The sequence below is a fragment of the Apium graveolens genome, chromosome 4 (genome assembly GCF_009905375.1).
Source record: "Apium graveolens cultivar Ventura chromosome 4, ASM990537v1, whole genome shotgun sequence".
Lineage (NCBI taxonomy): Eukaryota > Viridiplantae > Streptophyta > Magnoliopsida > Apiales > Apiaceae > Apium > Apium graveolens.
In genome coordinates this window covers 4,578,762-4,602,087 of record NC_133650.1, presented here as the reverse complement: position 1 = coordinate 4,602,087, position 23,326 = coordinate 4,578,762, and the positions used below count along the sequence as shown (strand labels likewise).

The following is a 23,326-nucleotide window of genomic DNA, read 5'->3' as shown; positions in this document are numbered from 1 at the left end:
ACATTTATTAAACTCGACTGTACTCGACTCGATTTTAAAAAAAAAATTAAGTTTAACTTAGTTTTGTTGGTTTGCAATTCTTGACATAAATAGGTTGTACGTAAATTTTACGAGTAACAAATATTTTCTAGTGTAACTCAAATTACCTTTATAATTTTTTTTGAAATAGAAAATAATTATTTAATAAAAAATTATACGGCATCTACACATATAATCGAAATTGAATAAAAGTATAATCATATCGTCGTTGAATCCTTCCATGTTGGATAGACAATCAAGCAATTTTTTGAAGAGACGTGTATATATTGTAATTATCTAATTGTTGTTTGAGCAATCGACCATAGATGCATGAAATTAATATGATGAAAATATCGCAGATCTGCAATCCTGGACATGATGAACAACATGAAAAATCAAACTCTCACAATTAAGAAGAGATCAAACAAAATCGAAATAAATTAAAAAATTATTGGAATAGAATAAAAACTTAATTAAGAAAAATGATAAAAAAGAGAGAGAAGGAATTTGGTTAAACAAATCGAATTCGAATTATGTTTGAGAAATGTAGAGTATCAAACAAGGTGGAGATTAAAAGTAATTAGGGGGCAACTAATCATTTGGGGGACAGTTGAAACATGATGACCGTTGATCTGATTTCATTGAGCTGTAAACATCGTGCTTTAACATGGGTTAAGTAAAATATTTGTAACCGATCAGCTCAGAAAGTACACATTAGTAGATTTTTAAGGCAAAAAAACAAGAAAAATAATTAAAGGAAAAAGAATAAATAGCAAATTAGCACAAATCCCGAGAACACTAATGACGGGGATACTGTAGGAATCCGGCTGGAAACTTGGTTTAGTAATGGAGGAGTCACGGCGACAAAACCTGTTACTTCCATTTTTTTATATCCCCCCAATTAGTTGACTATTTAATTGTTAGTTTTTATTTATTACTTTCATTTATGAAATAATTAGACGGTATTTATGCTGTAACATACGCTTTTCGTTATTACTCGTAATAAAAAATACAAATGAAAATACATTTATGCGATGGATCGTATCGCAGTAAAAAATAATTACATTTATGCAATGGATCGTATCGTAGTGAAGTTCAAATATAGACTAGTAGATCACATATTATTTAACTTATTACAAAATTATTCATGTTTATTATATAACGAAATATTAAATATTTACTGACAATAATATAATTAGATTTGAATCTTTTACGTATCTTTTAGGTATCATACAAAAACACATATATAGTATGATTAATTCACAATAACCGTTATTAACTTAAATTACAAATACCTAAAAATATATTGAAGTTAATAAAAAATTTTATCAAGTTATAAAGGATGACGTACCTTGCACGATTTTAAAATATATATGTATCTTGCACAGATTATAAATATAATTTTGCTAATAATGTAAGGGAAAGTAAAAAAGCAATAAAAAGAAGGTTAAAGCAAAGTGGGTTCACATAACAGTGTAAATTTCAAGTAGAAACAACTTTATACAAATAGCAAGTGAAATAAAAGGGTAGAGAATAATCGAGAAGCAGAGTCTCAGTAAAATTTCTTATACATAATTGTACTGTAATTCTGTAAGATAAATGAATATCCTTAAGATCGAAATATTTTATTCATTAATCGATATTATTCATTTATCGAGATCAAAAGTACATTATATTTATTATATTGGCACCAAAAAAATATTCATTCGACGATATTATTTTTTTATCGAATATTCATTTATCGAGATTCTACTCTAGAATAGACTAGTAGTTGTAAAAAAATATAAAAATTAAAAAATTAAGTTTGCGGGACCCACGGCTCTCCCCCACTCATCAAAACCCCACAGCTGCACAGCTACTTTCAATCAGCTCCCTCTGTCTGTCCGCGCCTTGTCTTCTTCAAACACAATTTATCTCCCTACCACTTTAACATCCTATCACTTTCTCTTTATTATTTCCATTTCATACCATTGCATCCTCACACACACAATGGAGGCCTCAGACATGTTTGTCGGCAACTATTTCGGTGCTGCAGACGCTCCGTTTTTATCCGAAAACTGTTACTTTAACCACAACCAGCAAGCAGATAACACCAATCAGTTTGCTATTGATGACTTGTTGCTTGATTTTCCGAAAGAAGATGATGCCATCAACGACGCTTTTTTCAACAGCATTGCAGCTGATTCGTCCCCTGTCACCGCGGTTGATAGCTGCAATTCTTCTGTCTCGGGTAACATTAGCTCTGGTAGCTTCACTGATGCTCAATTCTCTAGCTCTGAGCTCTGTGTTCCGGTAATTTTGACACTCGTAATCCTAAAAATCATATTATTTTATTAGACTATTGCAGTCGAATTGAAAATTTTCAAATTTCAAATTGAAAAATTATTTACTAAGATTAATTTTGAAATGACAACAGTACGATGACTTGGCTGAACTCGAATGGCTATCGAGTTTCGTGGAAGAATCATTCTCGAGCGACGATATGCAGAATCTCCAGTTTATCCCTACGTCCGTGACCACCAATTACAAGACCTCTCCAATTTTCAACACGGATGTATCAGTTCCGGGGAAAGCAAGGAGCAAGCGCTCCCGCGCTGCTCCTTGTGACTGGTCGTCGCGCCTCCTCCACCTCTCGCCAGCCAAGGCTAATCCAAGGAAGCGAGAAAATGCAGCTGAGGCATCAGGCAATGTGAGAAAATGCCTCCATTGTGCCTCTGAGAAGACACCGCAATGGCGAACGGGTCCCTTGGGACCCAAGACACTCTGCAATGCATGTGGAGTGCGGTTCAAGTCAGGCCGCTTAGTTCCTGAATACAGGCCAGCTGCCAGTCCTACATTTGTGTCGGCCAAGCACTCGAATTCGCATCGAAAAGTCGTCGAGCTTCGGAGACAGAAGGATGTTCGTGCAGCGCAGCAACAGCAGCATCAGCTGATTAATCAGAGATCAATGTTTGGTGCATCCAATGCTGCTGCTGATGAGTACTTAATTCATCATCCTCAGTTCAATCACATGGTCTAGTTAGTTCATTGCCTAAGATCTTAAACCAATCAGTATTATTTTAACAATCAATAATTTTGTATTATGTTTTAGATTCAATTTGAATTTTAAGCAGCACAAGAAGAGAAAAAGAAATTAAATTAGGGAAAAAAGGTGGAGGGAGAAACTGTCAATTACTGTCATTACTTAATTCTAAAGCTCTGTAACTGTCTTTATGATCTTTCTTATAAATTTCATTGCTTCTTCATTGTGTTCTATTTCCAGCTTTACATTCTAGATACACAAATTTATATTTTTTCAGCTCAAATGAATTTTCGCAAAATGGATAAACTCGTAACGAGCAAGTGAAGTATACCGTAGAACCTTATTCGCGTAACTTAAAAATGTTAAATTTTACGGCTGTTCAAATCAAACAAGTAAATTCGAAAACTTAGACGTGATAAATATACAATAGCCCTGTTTGTTATTATTATATACTTATTTTAAGATTTCTCAAGTCATTTATTAATTTCCCAAACGGACACAGTATGTAAAACCTTACTTATCAATTGTTATAAATAACTTATAAGTAACTTATAACTTATAAATTATCCACGTTCTACTTGACTGAGATACACATGCCGCAATGTTTCATTCCGACGGGTGAACGTTATCGCAATGAAATATTGCGGCTGGTGTATCTCATCCAACGATGACCGATGATAATTTTTCATATATCAAACGTTACTTATCAATTTTTATAAATAACTTATATGTGTTCGAGAAACTGTATAAACTTGTATTATCGATTGTTATAAGTAACTTATAAGTGTTCGAGAAACGGTATGGACTTGTATCAAAGAGCAGATAGTAGCAGGAGCCATCCTGCCCATGTGGTGAAGCACTTTGCAGTCAGTGCACTACTATTATTCAACCAACCGATGGACCACATAAAGCGGGTGGTGCCTTACTTTCTTAATTGTTACTCTACACTTTTTTCGTGTTTATTTTCATGTTTGTGTATTTCACGTTTGCAGATAAACCTGATTAACCAGATTGCATAACAATAAAACCGTTGAATAGTATCAAATCGTCTTAAGGCGCCTTCTTCTGTTAATTGAAGATGTATAAAGATAAGTTCCACCTTTCCCAGTACCTTTAAATTTGAGAAATGTTATTTGCAGAACACTTTTTTTATTTTCAGAGCAAAAGATAGTGAAAAGATCAAATTATCCTTGCATTGATTTGTTTCAAGAGTTATTTATGTGTATTAAGCGCGTCAGAGTTAATTATGTGTATTAAGGGCGCCAGAGTTATTTATGTGTATTAAGGGGGTCAATTATGTCATTTTACCCCTCACTTGTTTTGGAAATAAAAAAAATGGCTTTGGAAATAACGTTTCCCTAAAATTTTAGATTGATTTGTCACTCAACATAGTCTCAGATTCTCAGGAAATAGATGGACTGACAGGTTACTCTAAAAAAACAACATTTAATTCAAATTTGACTTTTTGACTTTCGAAACCGACAGCGGAACTAGGATCATAAAACATTCGGGCTAAAATGATTTATCGCTAATTTTTGGAGATTAGTCGGGTTTAAAGTAAAAAATTTACAAATTTTTAACTAAAAATCATGATTTTATAAAGAATTCTTAAAAAAATTTAGTTAGCCGGGTTTCGACCTAAGTATGTCCCTCCTTGTTCCGCTCTGTTCACGACCTAAGTCTGCCCCTCCTTGTTCCGCCCCGTTCCGAACGATGTTATTGTCCCAAAAACGAGAATTTCGTTCCGAGAAAGGGAAGGAAGGAGATCGAGTATGTAAAATGGTACGTGAAAGTACAATGAATGTACATAAACAAAGGTGGGGTTTGAATTATAAGAAAAGATAATGTGTGAGTAGAGGTAGACAAATATGCATGTGAAGGAGAAGGAGGTGCACATGCAATTAAGTGACGATCATGACTGTTTCTGGGTTTGGTTTTTAATATCCTGATAATTCTTATAAAATTATTGATTTTAATATGTAACAAAACTTCAAATCCCTAACTCCAATTGGCATGGCTTGATGTTTATTGTCTGGGGATCTTTCCATGTTATAGTTTGGTATTGTTTTCTACCTTTTTTTACCCAATTCGCAATTATTCTTGTCTCGCTACTAGTCCCTCAACCCCATCCCTTTGCCGACAATGACTACATTCTTTATCCTGAAGTTTATCTCCAACATGTTCTTGATTTTAGTTTCCCCTCTCCCTCCACCTTTGTGCATCGTAAACCGAGTTCTGATATAATGTTAAGTTCTGTGACAATTCAGAGAGTAAGAGTTCTAATATCATGTTAAGTTAGTGACAGCTTTGAAGGCTGATATTGTAACAATTATAACTGTGGATATGTTTATGTCAGTTTAGTTTGATTTATGTATAAACTTTTAGACATATATATTGAATAACATCAAATCAGTCTTTTTTCGATAACCTAAAATTTTAAAATGACTGGTTCATTAATATGATATTAGAAATCGGGTTCGAGAATATTGAATAATATAATATCGTGTTGAAGCCTTTATTTTAGACATATTTGTTGAATAACATAGAATCGGTTTTTTTTCGATAACCTAAAACTTTAGAATGACTGATTAATTAATATGATATCATAGATCGGGTTCGAGATTCGAGAATATTGAATAATATAAGATATTATCGAAACCTTTATTCAATACCTTAAAATCATAAAGTGACCGTTTATCTAAAAAAGGCCATAAAGTGACCGATTACTTCACAGGATTAATTTTTTTTTTGTTTTCGGTAATTTCATCTAATTGATGTTTATGTAAAACTGAAACGGAAAAAACCGAAAAATTAGGTCTACAAACATAGTAAAATGAATGAAGTCCGAGGAGGGAAGTACCGAAAGGTACAAGAGCACTAGTAAAACAAGAGCAACATGGGAGTATCCAGAATCAAGAATGCAAGTTGGAGAGGGCATGTTGGATCAAAGTGAGGGCAGGTTTAAATGCACAAAGATGGCAATCAGTTAATTGCTTAACTAACTAATCAAGATGTTTGGTGAAAGTTTCTTTCATGTCATTTGGCCCAACCATGTATGATCATCAAACATTTGTGCGATTAAGCTTTCAACCCCCTATCTTCCTATTGAAGCAAAAATGTGTCTAATCATCATGCATTCACATGGCTTGGTTGTGTTGTGGCCAGGGACGGAGCCAGAAACCGGTGGTTGGGGTGGCGAAATTTTTATCGGACTAACTAATATTTATTTTTAATTTATTATATATTAAATAAATTGATAAATATTACTTTTAACAACTTTTCGTGTATTTAAATTCATATGTAAACACCATTAATTTTACTACTAAATTCATAAAATTTATATATTTTTGAGGGGGCGAAAATCAAAAATAATTTTATTTTACTACTAAAAATATAAATATGTAATTTTTTTTCATAAATTTTAATACTAATTTTACGATTATATCGGAGCTTGGGGTGGCGGTCGCACCGCCGGCCACCCCCGGCCTCCGTCCCTGGTTGTGACCATAAACAAAAACGAGTTTTTTTGACAAATATGATTTATTATCTTACAAATAAGTATTGACGATATTGAAAAAACTAATAAAAATTTACAGCAGTGGTAACTAGTAAGATTCAATTTTTAAACATGACACATGCAGGTATATTCTTGCTTTCTCTTTTTTCCCAGTCCAACAAAGAAAAGCAAGTAAAAAAGCAAAATCAAATTGATAACACTTTTAGAAAAGACTCCATTGTTTCAACAGTTCTGTGTTGTCATTGCTTGTGACTTGCTGCTATATTGTTTGTGCTCATTTTGAATAAAAGTTGATCAATAAAAATCTAAGTGACCAACTGACCATATGCAACACTTGAATAATAAAATGAACAAGCCGTGAAATATTGAAATATGTTGGACGGGCCTAAAGTGTAAATGGGCCTACAATTACATATAATTGAGCTTCAAGTCCACAAGAAATCAAGGAGAAGATGATGATAAAGTCAATTGGGCCAGCTAGGTATCAGCCCAAGTGTTTGGGGATTATTTCTCACTTGTAACTTCAAATAATAACAAATAAATGTAGTTTAAATTTCATTTTAATTTTTACAATACATAAATATTTCAGTCTAATTATTTTTTTTAAAAAAATAACTTAGGGATTAATCATTCTTCTAATATGCAAACAACTTTGAAATTAAATTAAAGGTGGACAATTTTGTAATATGTATTCGCAATTTTGATATTTTGCAATTACTTGATTATTTATTTACAGTTTACCATTACATAATTATAATTATTTACAGTTTTCTAAATATATATTTAAAAATACTAGTATAAAACCCGTGCTATGTATAATTATTTTATCATTTGTAAATTATAATTTTCATATGTCACAGATGAGATTCGAACTTCATGTGTTAATGGTGAGATTCGAACTTTATATTTATTGTATAATAATTTTTAAGATTATATCGGACGATTATTATCAATTTGATATGACGGTTTTGAACTGGGTGACCATAGACCCGCCAATAAATTTTCAATATAATAGTAAAATAGATTGGTCGATAGACTTTTTTTAATAAATTATTATCATTGTGAACATTGATAGTTGTAACTAAACCTAACAATTTTGTTACACGACACATGGACACTATACGAAATGACATGAATAATTAGTGTCTGAATTCGAAAATTTGGTACCCGAACACGAAAATGCACGAATATAATTAGTGTCGGGTTCGACTTACCGAATTAGGTACACGACACGGAACAAAATTATACAGAATAAATAAATAAATAAATAATCTTTTAAAAAAATTATTATATATTTTATTCTAGTACTAAACAACAAATATAAATATTTTATTTATATAATTTATGTATTGGGAATTTAGTTTTTTACCATACTGGACGATTTATTTATCCAGTATATCTTCTACCAATTAATTTTTTCGTATATAATTAATGTAGTTCCGTATATCAAATGTGTAAACACAAATCTATTAATTTCGGGTTAATGCACGAATACAAATTCGGGTGTGCTTCAAATTTAAAATTTTGATACGAAAATACGAAAGTGCCGGGTCCCGTCGTAACTTGTACTCGGACGAATACCCTATTAAAAATTGAACTTTACCTCGGTATAAAACGGTACTCTTCACTCCTCAGCGGCGAATAGAAAAAGGGGAAATTTAAAAGCAAAAAAAACGAAGAGCTATTTCTAGGGTTTCCGTTGAGGAGGAGCCATCTCTACATTCAGGTATTCTCCTAATTTACTTCAATCCATTTCAATTTCTATTTCTCATTATTTTATTATCTAATTATATTTCACTAATTCGATCAATTTAATTGTTCGTTTATGTTTTTTGTTTACATTTTAGACAATTTTAACCATAACATATTAGCCTCAACAGTGAAATAGTGAAACGAATTTGATTAGTTCCTAGTTTGTGTGTGTATATAACGGAGCATAGTTCCGCTGGATTCGATACTTTGTTTCGGTTTATTGTTTACGTTTACGCAATTTTAAACAGGGATTATAGCTTATCGGTAAAATGAACTACTCCGCTTTCTGCTTTGCTGAGTATCGTTCCGCTGAATTTGATATTTATAGTGTAGGTTTAGACAGTTTTAAACGGAGAATATAGATCAACGTAACGATAAAAAACAGAATATGTATTTAAACAATTTGCAATGATAGTCAGTATTGTTCCGGTAAATTTGATACTTTGTTTCTGTTTATAGTATACGGTTAGACAATTTTAAACAGGAAATATAGATTAACGGTAAAATGAACTACTCCGCCTTTTGCTCTGCTGAGTATCGTTCCGCTGAATTTGATATTTATAGTATAGGTTTAGACAATTTTAAGTAGAGAAAATAGCTTAACTGTAGAATGAAGTACTCCGGCTTCTGCTTTGCTAAGTGAGTATTAATATTGTTCCGCTGAATTTGATACTTTGTTTCAGTTTATAGTATATGTTTAGACAATTTTGAACAAAGAATATAGCTCAACGGTAAAATGAACTAATCCGCCTTCTGCTTTGCTGAGTATCGCTCCGCTGAATTTGATAATTAAAGTATAGGTTTAGACGATTTTAAACAGAAAAAAAAGCTTAATGGTAGAACGAACTACTCCGCCTTCTGCTTTGCTAACTGAGTATTGTTCCGCTGATTTTGATACTTCGTTTCTCTGTATAGTATATAGTTTAAGGTTTAGACAATTTAAACTAGAGAGTATAGCCCAACGGTAGAAGGAACTACCCGCCTTCTGATTTGCTGAACTAAGTATCGTTCTGCTAAAATTTCATGCTTTGTTTTTGTTTATAGTATATTCTTAGACAATTTTAAACCAAGAATATGAGTGCTGCTGTAAATTTAAAACGTTTATGTGTATCTTTTGTTTTTACATGAATTCAAGTGGATGCGTAATTTGTGTATTTAAGTACGTAATTATGTTAATTAGATAGTATTTTTCAGCTGGATTCAATAGTTTGTTTCTGTTACTTGTATACGTTAAGGTAATTTTAAACAGAGAATATGAGATCAACGGTAAAATGAACGATTCTGCCTTCTGCTTTTTCCCTGCGGTATATATACTATATAGACACACCCATAATTGTGTATCTTTTTCTGTTCTATGAAATTAATTGGATGTGTACCTAATTTGTGTGTTTAACTATGTAATTAAGTTAATTGGTTCCGATGAATTCGATACTTTGTTTCGGTTACTTGTATAGGTTTAGAAAATTTTAAACAGAGGATGTGAGCTCAACGGTAGAATGAACTACTCCACCTTCTGCTTTGCTTTTGCCCTGCCGAACATAGACACAAACACATAATGTGTATCCTTTGTTTTATTGACCTGGAATTGATTGGATATGCACCTAATTTGTGTATTTATGTATTAATTAGGTTAATTGGATAGTAGTATTGTTCTGCTGAATTCGGTACTTTGTTTCAGTTACTTTCATAGATTCAGAAAATTTTAAACAGAGAATGTGCGCTCAATGGTAAAATGAACTGTTCTGCCTTCAGCTTTGCTTTCTCTCTGCTGTATTTGTAGACACACGCGTATATGCATATATTTTGTTTTTACATGAAATTAATTGGATATTTAAACCTAATTTCTGTGTTAATACACGGGATTGGGTTAATTATATGTTGCCATTTTGATGAATTTGATACTTTGTTTCCGTTTTTAGTATACTTTAATACATTTTTAAACAGAGAATTTGAGCTTAACAGTATAGTGAACTACTTATCTTGACTGCTTCGCTTGGCTGTATACATATTTGCGCACGCATATATATAGCATATATATATATATTGTGTTACATAGAATCAATTACACACACACATATGTAATTTGTGTGTTCAATCATGGGATTAGGATAATCAAATTTTACCATTTTGCTGAATTTACTTGTTTGCTTCTATTTCTTGTTTACGTTTAGATATTATAGACATGGACAATATGGGGTCAGCAGTAAAAAGAACTCCCAAATCTGGTAGACAATCTTTGTTTTACCAAGATTTGGCTTCTCCAATCACGGGGAGTCGAAGAAGTGGAAGCAAATTCTCAACACCAGGCCAAGCTGCTGCTGTATCTGCCCTGTGGAAAGAGAATTTTGCTAATTCAGATCTTCCACCACCCCCTAAGTTCACTCTCGAGGACCGCTCTGATTTTTCACCCGACTCTGGGATCCAGGACTATCCGATTTCACCTGAAGCGAAGTCTGATCCTCGAAGTCCGTTTCAAAGTTCGGGGAAGGACTTGTCGACTCCAAAAAGCAAGTCTGAGGCTAGTACTTCATACGCGTTGATGGGTGGTCAGTCACAGAATAGGCAGAGTCCGGTGGGGAGTTTAAGTTGGTGGTCTCCTGCTAAAGGTAGTGGTAGTGCCGATCAGGAGGACAAGGGTAAGAGTTCTAGCTCACCTGTAGATGGTGTTGTTCAACCTGGGGCTTTAATTACACTTCCTCCACCTAGGGAGGTTGCGAGACCAGAGATGCAGAGGAACTCGGTGCTTGTTGGACCTCTTGACGAGGAAGAATGGGTCACTGTATACGGGTACATCTATTTGTTTTTTATCATAAGGATTGTGCATTTTTGTGATGTGGTGAGGTGTTTTAGTTACTTTGTCATGTTTTTGTGCAATAGACTAATAAATAACTAGTCTTAGAGTTTATTAGGAAATGAGTCCAATTAATATCTACTGTGTGATGATGTGCCTATGTGTTTTTGTAGTCTTTACTGGTTAAAAATAATGATTATTTTTTACAAAAAAGTGTCAGCTATATCTTTTGGACTGAGATGATGATTTTCATATGATATCATAGCCCACATTGTGGATAGACACTTAGACAGGATAATACTGCATGAGTATGAAGTCTTCTAATGCTATGTAATCATAAATTTTATTCCCATTTTGATTATGGGTGAGAAGTCGTTTACCTCTGTGTGTCAAAAGTCAAAACCCAAAAGTATGAACTTTGAAACGGCCCTAAGCAGTTTGTTCCTTTTGAGCTTGAAATCTGTCTGTCTGTTATTTTCTAGGGTGCGTTACTATATCACCCTGCAGTATATATTAGTTCCCTTTTTAGTGTGATTCAAACATCTAATCAACTTTATATTTCTGTATTAGATTTTTACCCGTGGACACAAATTTAGTGTTGAGAGAATTTGAAAAGTGTGGCATTATTCTGAAGCATGTTCCAGGTCCCAGGGATGCCAACTGGATGAACATTTTGTACCAGGTATTTATATTTGGAGATTTAGTTATTTACACATACATTTTATGTTGGATGATGTATCGTCTTTTCTTTGTAATATCATGTATCAGTCTATCTGAACTGTATTCCCTTAAAATGATTCAATGAATCTTGCTATGATTTTTTCATGCCAACAATTACTAGATAATTCATTTCTTTTTCACAAGTTGCAACAGATGTAATCGATAGTGGTCTTAATACTCTGTACATGTTTTCTGATTTCGTCTTGACTAGTCAGAAATTATACCTAAACAAGGAAAGGGAAATAAAGGATCACAAGGCCAAATTACTTTTATTTTAAATAATAGTTTCTTTCTGAGCAGTTTGGTCATTAGGATATTGATATTGCTGAGTCAAAGGGTGACCTGTAAGTTATCGTTTGAGAGTCTAAATTTACTTACTTGTTTCTTGGTTGGATGATGCTTGGACTGCAGAAATCCTCTTTGGGCTTTTGTCTCTTATTCACAATTTTATGAAAGTTAACGTATATGCTAGTTTAATAGTCTAATGGATTACGTCTCAGAATAATATATGAAATGATATATATATATTTATATATTTATATATTTATATTGCAATTGCAATAATTTGAAACATTAATTGCTTGACTGACACAAATATAATTATCTAAACATACTGATGTGGTTTATTTTCAACAAAGTGGGATAGCATGCTTAGATTTATTTCACGAGACGTCTTACAGAACCAAATAAGCCTGTTCACTTACTGAATTATTTGTTGGTTTTAGCAAGCTGATGATCTAGACTTTCGAGTACACAATGCAGTAGTTTAGTCCTTGTGTTTGTTAAAAAGCTTGCACTTTATCTCCTAGTTCTATCTCTTTATATGTCTGTCGTGTAGAATCGAGCTGATGCTCGGAAAGCTCTGGCTAAGAATGGGATGCAAATAAATGGAGTTCTCATCATCGGAGTGAAGCCAGTTGATCCAATGCAACGTCAGACTCTGAATGAAAAGCTCAACAAGCAAGGGTTCATGCCCTTACCCCCACCCGCTGCTAGAAATCCAAATCTCAATCTGTTGAGATCTTCTCAAAATCAGTCTGCTAATAATGGCATAAATGGTGCCCGACAGTCATCTGGAACAATCGCAACTCCTGCAAAATCTCTTGCTTCCAAAGTCATAGATGTAATGTTTGGTTTCTAGATGTGCTTACATTATTACCCTCTCTTCACCATTTTGGACGATGGGAATCGGGATGATCCTACATCACTTGGTATTAATTTTCAGGGATCATGAATGTATCACTGTATTTCTTCTCCATAACAGGCAAAAGGTTTTGCTTATTTCAGATATAGAGAAATCGAGTTAATGTAGACATGTATTTTTGAGTTGCGAGTACACAAAGGAGATGAAAATGTTTGAAAACTAGACTATTTTGTGCTCTTCATATTTTTTTTATATTATGCTTTTTGATGTTATAGAAAATTCCTTAAATGAATAATTCCGACAAATCAATACTTTTTCGGTTATAATATAAAAAAATCAATGTATTTTTTATTTCTATAAATAATTAATTTTGAATATTGAATAAAAAATTTCGATGGCTAAGGTATTAATTTATTGCTTATCTTGAGAATTTTTTAAGAATAGATATTATTTGTAAGTTATCAAATTTGTAAAAAAAAAAGGATGGGCCAGGTAAAATTATTTCCACAATTTTTACTAGTTCGATAAACGAACCGAATTATTTCAAATAAATTTATTTGAATTTCCGGATTCGGTCATGCTATGCTGGTAGTAATATAGGCGCAGACCTTTTGGCTATATGTCCATATATTTTACTCCGTCCCGTTCAATTCTTTACAGTTTTTTTTACATGTTTAACACGTATTTTAAGGCAATTATAAAGTATACTTCTGTAATTTATTTTTAAAATTTTCTTTTTTTTTATAAAAATTTGAACAATATATTTTTATTTAGAAGAAAAAAATTTAAAAAATAATTATATAACTACATTTAATAATAATAAGAGATTAAAATGTGTGCCGGGTTCTTGACTGGACGGAGGGAGTAGCATATTTATAAGCACTAGGCATAAACAATGCGCTCTCGTATTCCAAACCAAGTCACAAGCTCACCACACTCTCTCACTCTCACACCTTACAAACAAGCAAAAAAACTGAAACAATCACGTAACACGAGATGAACGGTCGGAGAACTCCACCGGAAGCTCCGGCAGAAACCAAAGTTACGGTTGAAACAATGTGCATCTCCTCACCAGGCCCTCAACTTGCCGGAGTTAGCAGAAAAAATAAGCTCTTGCATGTCATTTTAAGGATGCTCTGTGTTTTAACCTCAGTAACTGCACTTTCACTAATGGTCACTGCTAAACAGTCCGGGGAAATATCTTTATACGGTTTTGATCTTCCTCTTTACTCTAAGTGGTCTTTCTCTGATTCCTTCGTGTAAGTTCTCACTTCTTCTGTGTACCCTTTTCGTGTCGTGTACTTGATTGAATGTGTCCTTTATGGATCATTTTCGGGTTTATCGAGTCGTGTTCGAGTTGTTTTTTAGACTTTGTACATGATACATCTGTAGACAAAGATCTTTCATCACTAATGCCTATGAACTTGCGAAAGATGGTTACAATAATTTCTTGCATGCGGGCCCTGAAGTTTACGGGGGCCCTAGACAAATTTGTTTTTGGGGCCTTAATTATAATTATTCAATTAAAGATTCGGAAATTTTGTTTTGGGGTCTTTATGTGTCAGGGACCCTAGATGCATGTCTTGCTGGTCTGATCTCGCCTATAGTCAGGATCACCCCGATTTTTTGATGAGTCTGTTGTTCATATTTGCTAGTCAATACTTGCATTTGTTTTGCTTCTTTCTTTAGTTAATACTTTATTTTGATTAGAATGGCCCGTGATGTAGTGGGGTTCAGAGCTCTTTGTTTTTTTCTTCAATTTTCTGAAGTGTTTTTTTTTGTATTTTTCTGAGACAAGAAAACTAATAATGTTATTCACTGCTCAAGTGACAAGGACATGATTTAGAAGAACTCACTGTTATTTTTTTTTTAATATCTATGTTGACAGAAAAGCCCTTTAGAGTATCATATTTTTCGAGTTTCAGACCCAAAATTACAATTTGCTGTATTTTACTGAATAATCCTTTATCGCGTTAATGTCACAAAATTTTGTATTTTTTTATAAAAGTTTTTAATTATGTGTACTCCGCGATGAGCTGCAGATACGTAGTTGGAGTTTGCGGAGCAGTTGCAGTTCACTCCTTGCTTCAATTGCTAATCAGTGGGTTGAGGGTAATGCAGAGATCTCCTGTCATTCTTTCACGCAGTCATGCTTGGCTCGTTTTTGCTGGTGATCAGGTAGAACATGCTTTTTTCTTGTTGCATCATTCTGTTGAGAGGCTTAATTCTGAATATCACAGTATACATCAAATGTGTGATTCTCATAAGTCATTCCATTGTTGTTTTCTGATGACATTACTAGATACCTCATGCTACTTTGCTAATCCAGTGAGCAAAATCTTTTAGCTTAGTGCTATTGCTAATCCAGTGAGCAGAATCTTGTAGTTTAGCGCTATTGCTAATCCAGTGAGCAGAATCTTGTAGCTTAGTGCTATTGCTAATCCAGTGAGCAGAATCTTTTAGCTTAGTGCTATTGCTAATCCAGTGAGCAGAATCTTGTAGCTTAGCGCTATATTTGCTTTCCCTGTCGTATGATCTGATATGATCTGATAAGCATTTTGTTGAGTTGCTAAATGGAATGCACGAGAAAGTGCTAATACAATCTCGATAGCACAGGCTCAACTTTAAACAGACTTATCAAAGTTTTTTGTTGCACAAAATGCATATAAAACCTGAATGCTTATTATCTCTTGCAGATATTTACATATGCACTTATAAGTGCTGGATCAGCAGCATCAGGCGTTACCAATCTGAACCGCACAGGGGTTCATCATTCAGCTCTGCCAAATTTTTGTAAGCCTTTACGACACTTCTGTGATCGTGTAGCTGTCTCCATAGCACTCACTTTCTTCAGCTGCTTCCTGCTTGCCATTTCAACCGTTCTTGATGTAATTTGCATATCTAAGCTCTAAATATCCCGCGTTTTCTCTAGTATCTACAAATGTATATGTTGAAGTCTATCCATGTCTGGGAACATGATTGCTGCTATCTTGTTATCGGAATTAGCACATCCTGAACACATCATATAGTTTCAAAAAATGAAATTGTGGTATATAGGTAGACATCTTAAGATTGCATGCATTCACCATCCTACTACTACTATCACTGAATATCTTATCTAAACATAATTTTGTATCAGTTCATCAACACTGTATCATAATAAGCTTTAGAAGTAAACCATAGAAATCGAAAGGGAATTACCGAGTCCAACAGTATGTTGGAAGCTTTGAAATCTCTGTATAAGACTGACTGGCTGTTCTTCTCCGTGGAGAAAAGCAAGGCCTTTTGCAGTGCTAACTGCAATCTTCAGTCTCGTCAACCAGGGCAATGAAACAGGGTATCCTGCAGAGATTATTAACAACACAAATTTTAACTCAACGAACTTCACAAGTAGCAGGTCATGAATACACTCGACACAAGATCAGAAGATCTATAAAGCTCGCCCTCGTCTCTAAAGCTCCGTACCTCTGCACGAGATCACGAAGACATTGTGAATAACTGTTGCTATAAATGCTACAAGGCCAACAATGGTGATTGACATAGTACTGTAGAAAACTGAGACCTCGTCAAATAACAGTTTAACCCAAGTAAATAAACTTTAGGGACAGAGTATAATGTCATAGATGCCCACATTCAACAAAGGTTCCATAATCTGTTTTGTCTAATTCAATTCAAGCATAGTCTCAGTAAACAAGAAAGTATACATAAACTTGATGTTATGAACCTGATTATTTCTACCAAATTCTTCCTAAACGGTAAGCTGGGCTGGTAATTACTAATACTATCGCTACAAATTAATATTTAATGGGTTAAATCTCAAAGTAGTCATTAAACTGAAAATCACATATCAAAAAATCTATTCAAGTTATCGGCATCTCATTTGCACCACTCTACCACTCTAGTTAAGAGTAATGACTAGTTGAAAGTAATGATAGCCCCGTTAGTCAACCTCTTTGACTTAACAGAAAAATGATCTCCTATAGCAGGTGGGGGGAGGGGAAGAGTGCTGGACAGGAAGATTACAACAAGCTGTTTAACAACAGTTTTCAAACTTTTAAAATCAAAGTTTATTTATTTAAAATTATAAGTCTTACATTTTAGTTTTATAAAAAAATTATATTATATGTTTAAATTTATAAAAATTAACTAAAATTTATAATTAGTCGCCAAATTTTATAACGAAAATAAAAATTCAGTATTTCAATTGGTAATTCTAGAACCATGCACAAAATGCACTTTACTCTAAAATAGCAAACAAACTAAAAAAAGTACTATTTTTGATAATTTTCATTATGTTTTGCCTATCTTATAGCAACAAAATTAGTAAAAACTAAATTTTCATTTCTTTCAAACAAAAAAACCAAATTATTACCAATGGATCACAACATGGGCTTTTATAAAAACATGGGCCTTGTAATTAGTTCCCAAAATTTGACCAAACAACAAAGTGAGCCATTCTAGAAGCTTCTCACCGGGTCGGAGCTTCCAAAGCCCCTCTTTCTTATCTACTTAAACCCTAATTCTCAACTTCACATACTCCTCTTGCCTATCACTCCATTAACCAATTCAACTCTCAGGTACTTTAATTTCCCCACATTTCAATTTAATTATTAAATTTAATTATTATTAACTTCTTTAATTTGATTATTACTTGTTGAATTTTTATTTTTTGAATTTACAGTAGCTAACAACTCATCTCATCATTCTTATCCATTTTAATCGTTAATAAATTAGTACAGGTTATGTTACATAATTACTAGATTAGTTGGTACGGTAGAATCTCGATAAATGAATAAAATTCTCCGGTCCTAATGGTATTCGTTTTTCGATAAATGAATGGAATTCTCCGATAGATGTAATTGTATATGTTACTGTTTATGTAATTATGGAAGTGCGTGTGTATTATAGTTTGCTGCATTGGTGTTATAATTTGGGACTTGTTAGAGGCTTAGAGCAGTTACGGGATTTTAGTAGGCGTTTTATTGTTATATTTTAGACTGTAAATTCTGTATTTTGGTTAGAGGAGTGAAAGTTACTGTTTGTTTTTTAATTGGTGATAGTTTGAATGGATGATTTCTTGATAAAGGCTGATATGTTTTGTGCATTTTGTGGTTATGTTGTTCGGTTCTTGATAATTACAAGATTTTAGTAGGCATTTATTAAAAAAAATCTGTAAATTTGTTGAAAAGGGTTGATATTGATTGTGGATTTATGTCGTAATGTAGTTAGGTCTCGGTAAAATGGCATCATCGGTGCTATCTGTTGCTTCGTTGTCATTGCCTTGCACTCGTATGATGGATACCAAGAATACAACTTCGTTCAAGAGTTTATCGTCATTTGCTTCGGTATCTTCGAGTTCTCTTCAAGTGAGAAGGAATGTGGTTGTCCATAAGAAATGTTCTCTTGAAGTCAGGGCAATGGCGAAGGAGCTTCATTTCAACAAAGACGGTTCTGCTATCAAGAAGTTGCAGGTTTAATAGCAGAATAAAAAGTTGTTCTTTTGTTTAATAGTTTAATCTGGATATAAAACTTAAAACTAATATTTGTGTCTCTTTTTCAGACGGGTGTTAACAAGCTTGCTGATCTAGTCGGGGTTACTCTAGGTCCAAAAGGACGAAATGTTGTTTTAGAGAGCAAGTATGGCTCACCAAAAATCGTGAATGATGGTGTAACTGTGGCTAGAGAGGTATTAGTACCTTCCATTTGTAATTGTTTGAAATTTCGAGGTCTTGCACAACTATTGTCATCTGATAAGTAGAATGCTTTTGATATGATATAATATGAAACTTATCTTCCTTGTCAACTTAATATTCTCAATTTACAAAGCAACAAAATGAAATTCTTATGCAGGTTGAATTGGAAGATCCTGTTGAGAATATTGGTGCAAAGTTAGTTAGACAGGCGGCATCCAAGACCAATGATATGGCTGGCGACGGAACAACAACATCTGTAGTTCTCGCCCAAGGCTTTATCAATGAAGGAGTCAAGGTCTGATATGAGTTTGTAATACCTTGTTAGACTTTTTTCAAGTACTAAGCTACTGTATATGCATGCTTATAGTCCCAATTATAACTTTTATAATTACGACACCATTTGTAAAATTACTGTTAGTAAAAGTTCTTTTGCATCAACTATCTAAGCCATTATCTATAATAAACATGTGTTAATTTAGCTAGGATAAAGTCTTATGACAAAGGATTTTTGGGATCAAAAAGGGCTGTTTGTTAATTGTTATGGTTGGTAAATTGGTGTAGAGATACATATGTTGCTTATGCATGTTAGCATAATTAGTGGAGTTGTATGTTCAACTTCTTGAAACCTTGTTCTGTATAGGTGGTTGCAGCTGGTGCAAACCCAATCCAGATTACCAGAGGTATTGAGAAGACCATCAAATCCCTGGTCGCCGAGCTTAAATTGATGTCAAAAGAGGTATGCTTTGTTGCTTTCTATATCTTTATACTGATCTATATTTCATGAAAATATACACCTGGTTGTGGGTTCAGTAATACTTGTATACAATTTTAAAATTGGCCGACTCTGGTGTTAAAACCGTGACTAAAAATTTCTCTCTTATTATAAAAATTGCTAAGTTGATTCGTGTATGCATATGCATTTCAGGTTGAGGACAGTGAATTAGCCGATGTAGCTGCAGTTAGTGCTGGAAACAATCCTGAAGTAGGTAAAATGATAGCTGAAGCAATGAGTAAAGTTGGAAGAAAAGGTGTGGTGACTCTTGAGGAGGGAAAAAGCGCTGAAAACAATTTGTATGTTGTGGAAGGCATGCAATTCGACCGTGGCTACATTTCTCCCTATTTTGTGACAGACAGTGAGAAAATGACTGTTGAATATGAAAATTGCAAGGTATTTGCATTTATCATATGATTTCTTCAAAGTTTACCAATCCCCTAGACATTTCTTCACTCTTTGCTCGAAGCGTAAATATTTGTCATATATCTTGTGCAGTTGCTTTTGGTTGACAAGAAGATAACAAATGCAAGAGATATAATAAATCTTTTGGAAGATGCTATCAAGGGAGGATATCCAATACTTATAATTGCAGAAGATATTGAGCAGGAAGCTCTTGCTACTCTTGTGGTTAATAGGCTCAGAGGGGCACTTAAAATTGCTGCACTAAAGGCTCCTGGGTTTGGGGAACGCAAGAGCCAATATCTTGATGACATTGCCATCCTCACCGGCGGTAGGTCTTCAGTGTTGTGATATAAATTTTATTTAATTATTTATTTTTTGTTTTTTTAAAGTAAAATACAAGTGTCTAATTTTCTATGGCTTACCTTTAACTGCTATCCTTAGGAACTGTCATTAGGGAAGAAGTAGGCTTGTCCCTGGACACGGCAAGTAAGGAAGTCCTCGGGCATGCTGCTAAAGTGGTACTTACCAAGGATACGACAACAATTGTCGGTGATGGGAGTACCCAAGAATCAGTGAACAGACGAGTTGCGCAAATAAGGAATCTCGCTGAGGTGCATATTCTTTTCATCCCTAATTCAGTTACCATCCTTCACATTGATTATTTTTTAACTGAATGATGTTGGACAATTAACTAGGCAGCAGAGCAGGACTATGAAAAGGAAAAGCTAAGTGAACGAATTGCAAAACTTTCAGGGGGTGTTGCTGTCATTCAGGTGATCTTTGCAGCTGTATGTTGATATTTGATTGTCGAGGCATTTTTGACCTTACATGTCTCTGAATCAATAATTTGTGCTCGAGTACACAGGTTGGGGCACAAACAGAAACAGAACTTAAAGAAAAGAAATTGAGAGTAGAGGATGCCTTAAATGCAACAAAGGTATATTTGAAGGAGCTGCTTGAAGTATTTGACACTAATTATATCTGTGAATTTCACTGTGCTTAAACGATCTAATACTTTGCTTCTCACAGGCAGCTGTTGAAGAAGGAATTGTAGTTGGTGGTGGCTGCACCTTACTGCGCCTTGCAGCGAAAGTCGACGCCATCAAAGATACTCTTGATAATGCTGAGCAGAAGGTAGCGGTTTTGTTTTTGTTTGTGGATTTTATCTACCTTGACATAATAAATTGTTGGAAAGTTTTGTAGGTTGTGTTAGCATTTACAATGTAAAATATAAATGACTGGCAGGTAGGAGCTGATATTGTTAAGAGGGCATTGAGATACCCAATGAAGTTAATCGCCAAGAATGCAGGGGTCAACGGAAGTGTTGTAATTGAAAAGGTAACTTCTAATTTTTACATGTCTGTATACTATGATGTGCCTAGTGTATTGGGTATTTTGGTATAATAAATGATTTCCACTATTTGATTCAGGTGCTCACTAATGATGATCAAAAGTATGGTTACAATGCCGCAACAGGAAAGTATGAGGACTTGATGGCTGCTGGTATCATTGATCCTACAAAGGCAAGTTTTTCTTGTTTAACTTCCTTGTGATGTCCTAAAGATTTTTGGGCAACTTTTTCTTTTTAGGCTTGCACTTGCTGGTTAACAAAAAATAGGTTATATGTGAATACTTTTTTGCTTCATTTTCATTGCTGAAAGAGCTGATTTCTCTTAAACAGTAATTGTCTTTAGATTTACATCATTAATCATCAAATCTTTAAATTCTCTTCACTTGTATTTGTTGTAATTAAGTCTGATTACAAATTTTTGAATATGTGAAAGTCTGCATTGTCTTGGTTAATCATTTGGCATTTGCATAAACAGGTGGTGAGATGTTGCTTGGAGCATGCTGCTTCAGTTGCAAGGACCTTCCTTACATCAGATGCCGTGGTTGTTGACATCAAGGAGCCTGAAAGCGTGCCTGCTGGAAATCCAATGGATAATTCAGGTTTAGAACTGCAACCTAACTGATGTGCAATATGCTTCATTATGTCTCCCCAGTCCCCTCCCCCTTCTGCTAGAAAGTAAAAAGAAGGTCAATTGATACTTGCAGAGTTTATATATTGATTGATTTGTTGTTCTATTGTTAGGTTATGGATACTGAGATGGTAGATTCAGAAATCATGAAGCAGATAAGTGATGGTGGAGGCATTAGACGGAACCAATAATTTCGAGATAAGGATGCAGTTTATAGATTACAGTGGAGAGAAAAGATACGTTATGTTGTAAGCTTATGGAGACTTGCAGAATAAGATTATCGAAGAGGTAACTATGCTGTATCTGTTGTATGCTTCATTAGGAAGCCTTTAGTAACTTGTTAGGAATAGCATTGTTATCGAGGAAATAAACACTGGAAATAAGCAAATTGATAGTGAAGGTTTTGATGATTGATTTTTTTTTTAGTTTTGTTTTCGTTTCTGTATAATTAGTCTTGCAAAACATTTTGGCCTTTGCCTTCCGCTAATGCAACACCAATGATGTATGTGTCATGTGTGTTGATATTGACTCAGCAATGACTGTTGTTTTAAACTTAAAAACCTCAATGTCTGGTTTACGACAAGGACTGTACATTTCTCAAGTGTTAACGGCTAGATATTTAGTCACTGTACTTGATAACAACTCCATTTTCAAATCACTAGCTTACGTACAGATGAGAAATCTTCTCAGCTCCCGTGCTATGACAAGTCTCTTAAACGTTACAATTGATTTTCATGTCTAAACTATACATACAATAACGTCTCTTTCTTCTCCAACTTCTGTTAAACAAGTCTTTCCTTGTTTTTTCCACTAGAGTAGCCGTATTCTACACATCCTGTTGTCAATGATCAATCAGTCGTTGTCGTCTCCAAATTTGAACCAACGACGACAAGTTCTTAGCCTCGTGCAAACGAGTGATCTGGTATGAACGTTCATCGTAGTCTCGTAGGCATATACCATTCCTACTCTGCGTTTAGATTCCATCGATAGATGTTGGAAAATTCATATTATTTTCTAGAATAGGAATGACTGTTTTTTTTATCCGGTGTTCGGGACAGTTTTTGCGCACCTCAATTAATCCGGAGGATTGCTAGCACAGTTGTATTCTAGAATAGGAATGACTGTTTTTTTATCCGGTGTCCGGAACAGTTTTCGCGCACCTCAACTAATCCGGAGGAATGCTAGCACACTCGTACACACCGAGCACGGCGGAACTACCATTGTTGGTGAGTACTTACCATGTTGGCTCTTGATGAATAGCAAAACTACAAGCTTTATAAAGAAAGCAAACTTGTTGGAGGGAAATTGATACTATAAAACATGTCTTGATTTTCATATGTTAAACGGCACTATTTTCCTACAAGAAAACGATTGCCCCGCCATTCAAGTGAGTTTATTTCGCTTGACATTTTCAATTGACCGTTGCCCTCTTGTTAGTAGTACTAATTACTAATTAATGTATATAAAAGGGCCACATGTAGAATTCTTAAGATTTGATTTTTGAATTGCACTT

The 23,326-nt window shown here is 34.2% G+C and overlaps 4 protein-coding genes across 5 annotated transcripts; all 4 read left to right on the top strand.

Annotated features, from left to right (window-relative positions):
* The first annotated feature begins 1,915 nt into the window (after positions 1–1,915).
* LOC141717543 (GATA transcription factor 12-like) lies at positions 1,916–3,273 on the top strand. Its single transcript, XM_074519663.1, has 2 exons — positions 1,916–2,310; positions 2,435–3,273. Exons 1-2 carry the CDS (start codon positions 2,008–2,010, stop codon positions 3,035–3,037), a joined length of 906 nt encoding a protein of 301 aa, XP_074375764.1. The 5' UTR covers positions 1,916–2,007; the 3' UTR covers positions 3,038–3,273.
* Positions 3,274–8,139: 4,866 nt separating this feature from the next.
* Positions 8,140–13,186, top strand: LOC141717542 (nuclear pore complex protein NUP35). The gene is made up of 4 exons (XM_074519662.1): positions 8,140–8,283; positions 10,481–11,096; positions 11,671–11,782; positions 12,659–13,186. The coding sequence occupies exons 2-4, from the start codon at positions 10,492–10,494 to the stop codon at positions 12,959–12,961; spliced, it is 1,020 nt and encodes a 339-aa protein (XP_074375763.1). The 5' UTR covers positions 8,140–8,283; positions 10,481–10,491; the 3' UTR covers positions 12,962–13,186.
* Positions 13,187–13,831: 645 nt separating this feature from the next.
* Positions 13,832–16,605, top strand: LOC141717541 (CASP-like protein 3A1). The gene is made up of 3 exons (XM_074519661.1): positions 13,832–14,223; positions 15,007–15,142; positions 15,661–16,605. Exons 1-3 carry the CDS (start codon positions 13,961–13,963, stop codon positions 15,874–15,876), a joined length of 615 nt encoding a protein of 204 aa, XP_074375762.1. The 5' UTR covers positions 13,832–13,960; the 3' UTR covers positions 15,877–16,605.
* A 780-nt stretch (positions 16,606–17,385) lies between these two features.
* LOC141717540 (ruBisCO large subunit-binding protein subunit beta, chloroplastic-like) lies at positions 17,386–22,236 on the top strand. Of its 2 annotated transcripts, none has more exons than XM_074519659.1 (15): positions 17,386–17,541; positions 18,190–18,435; positions 18,525–18,650; positions 18,815–18,952; positions 19,298–19,393; positions 19,583–19,825; positions 19,928–20,162; positions 20,276–20,445; positions 20,530–20,607; positions 20,700–20,771; positions 20,864–20,968; positions 21,080–21,172; positions 21,265–21,357; positions 21,661–21,784; positions 21,927–22,236. In XM_074519659.1, the coding sequence occupies exons 2-15, from the start codon at positions 18,205–18,207 to the stop codon at positions 21,938–21,940; spliced, it is 1,818 nt and encodes a 605-aa protein (XP_074375760.1). In that variant the 5' UTR covers positions 17,386–17,541; positions 18,190–18,204; the 3' UTR covers positions 21,941–22,236. The 2 variants fall into 2 exon arrangements, with proteins under 2 accessions (XP_074375760.1, XP_074375761.1); XM_074519660.1 differs by having other exon boundaries at positions 17,420–17,541; positions 18,194–18,435.
* The last annotated feature ends 1,090 nt before the right edge of the window (positions 22,237–23,326 follow it).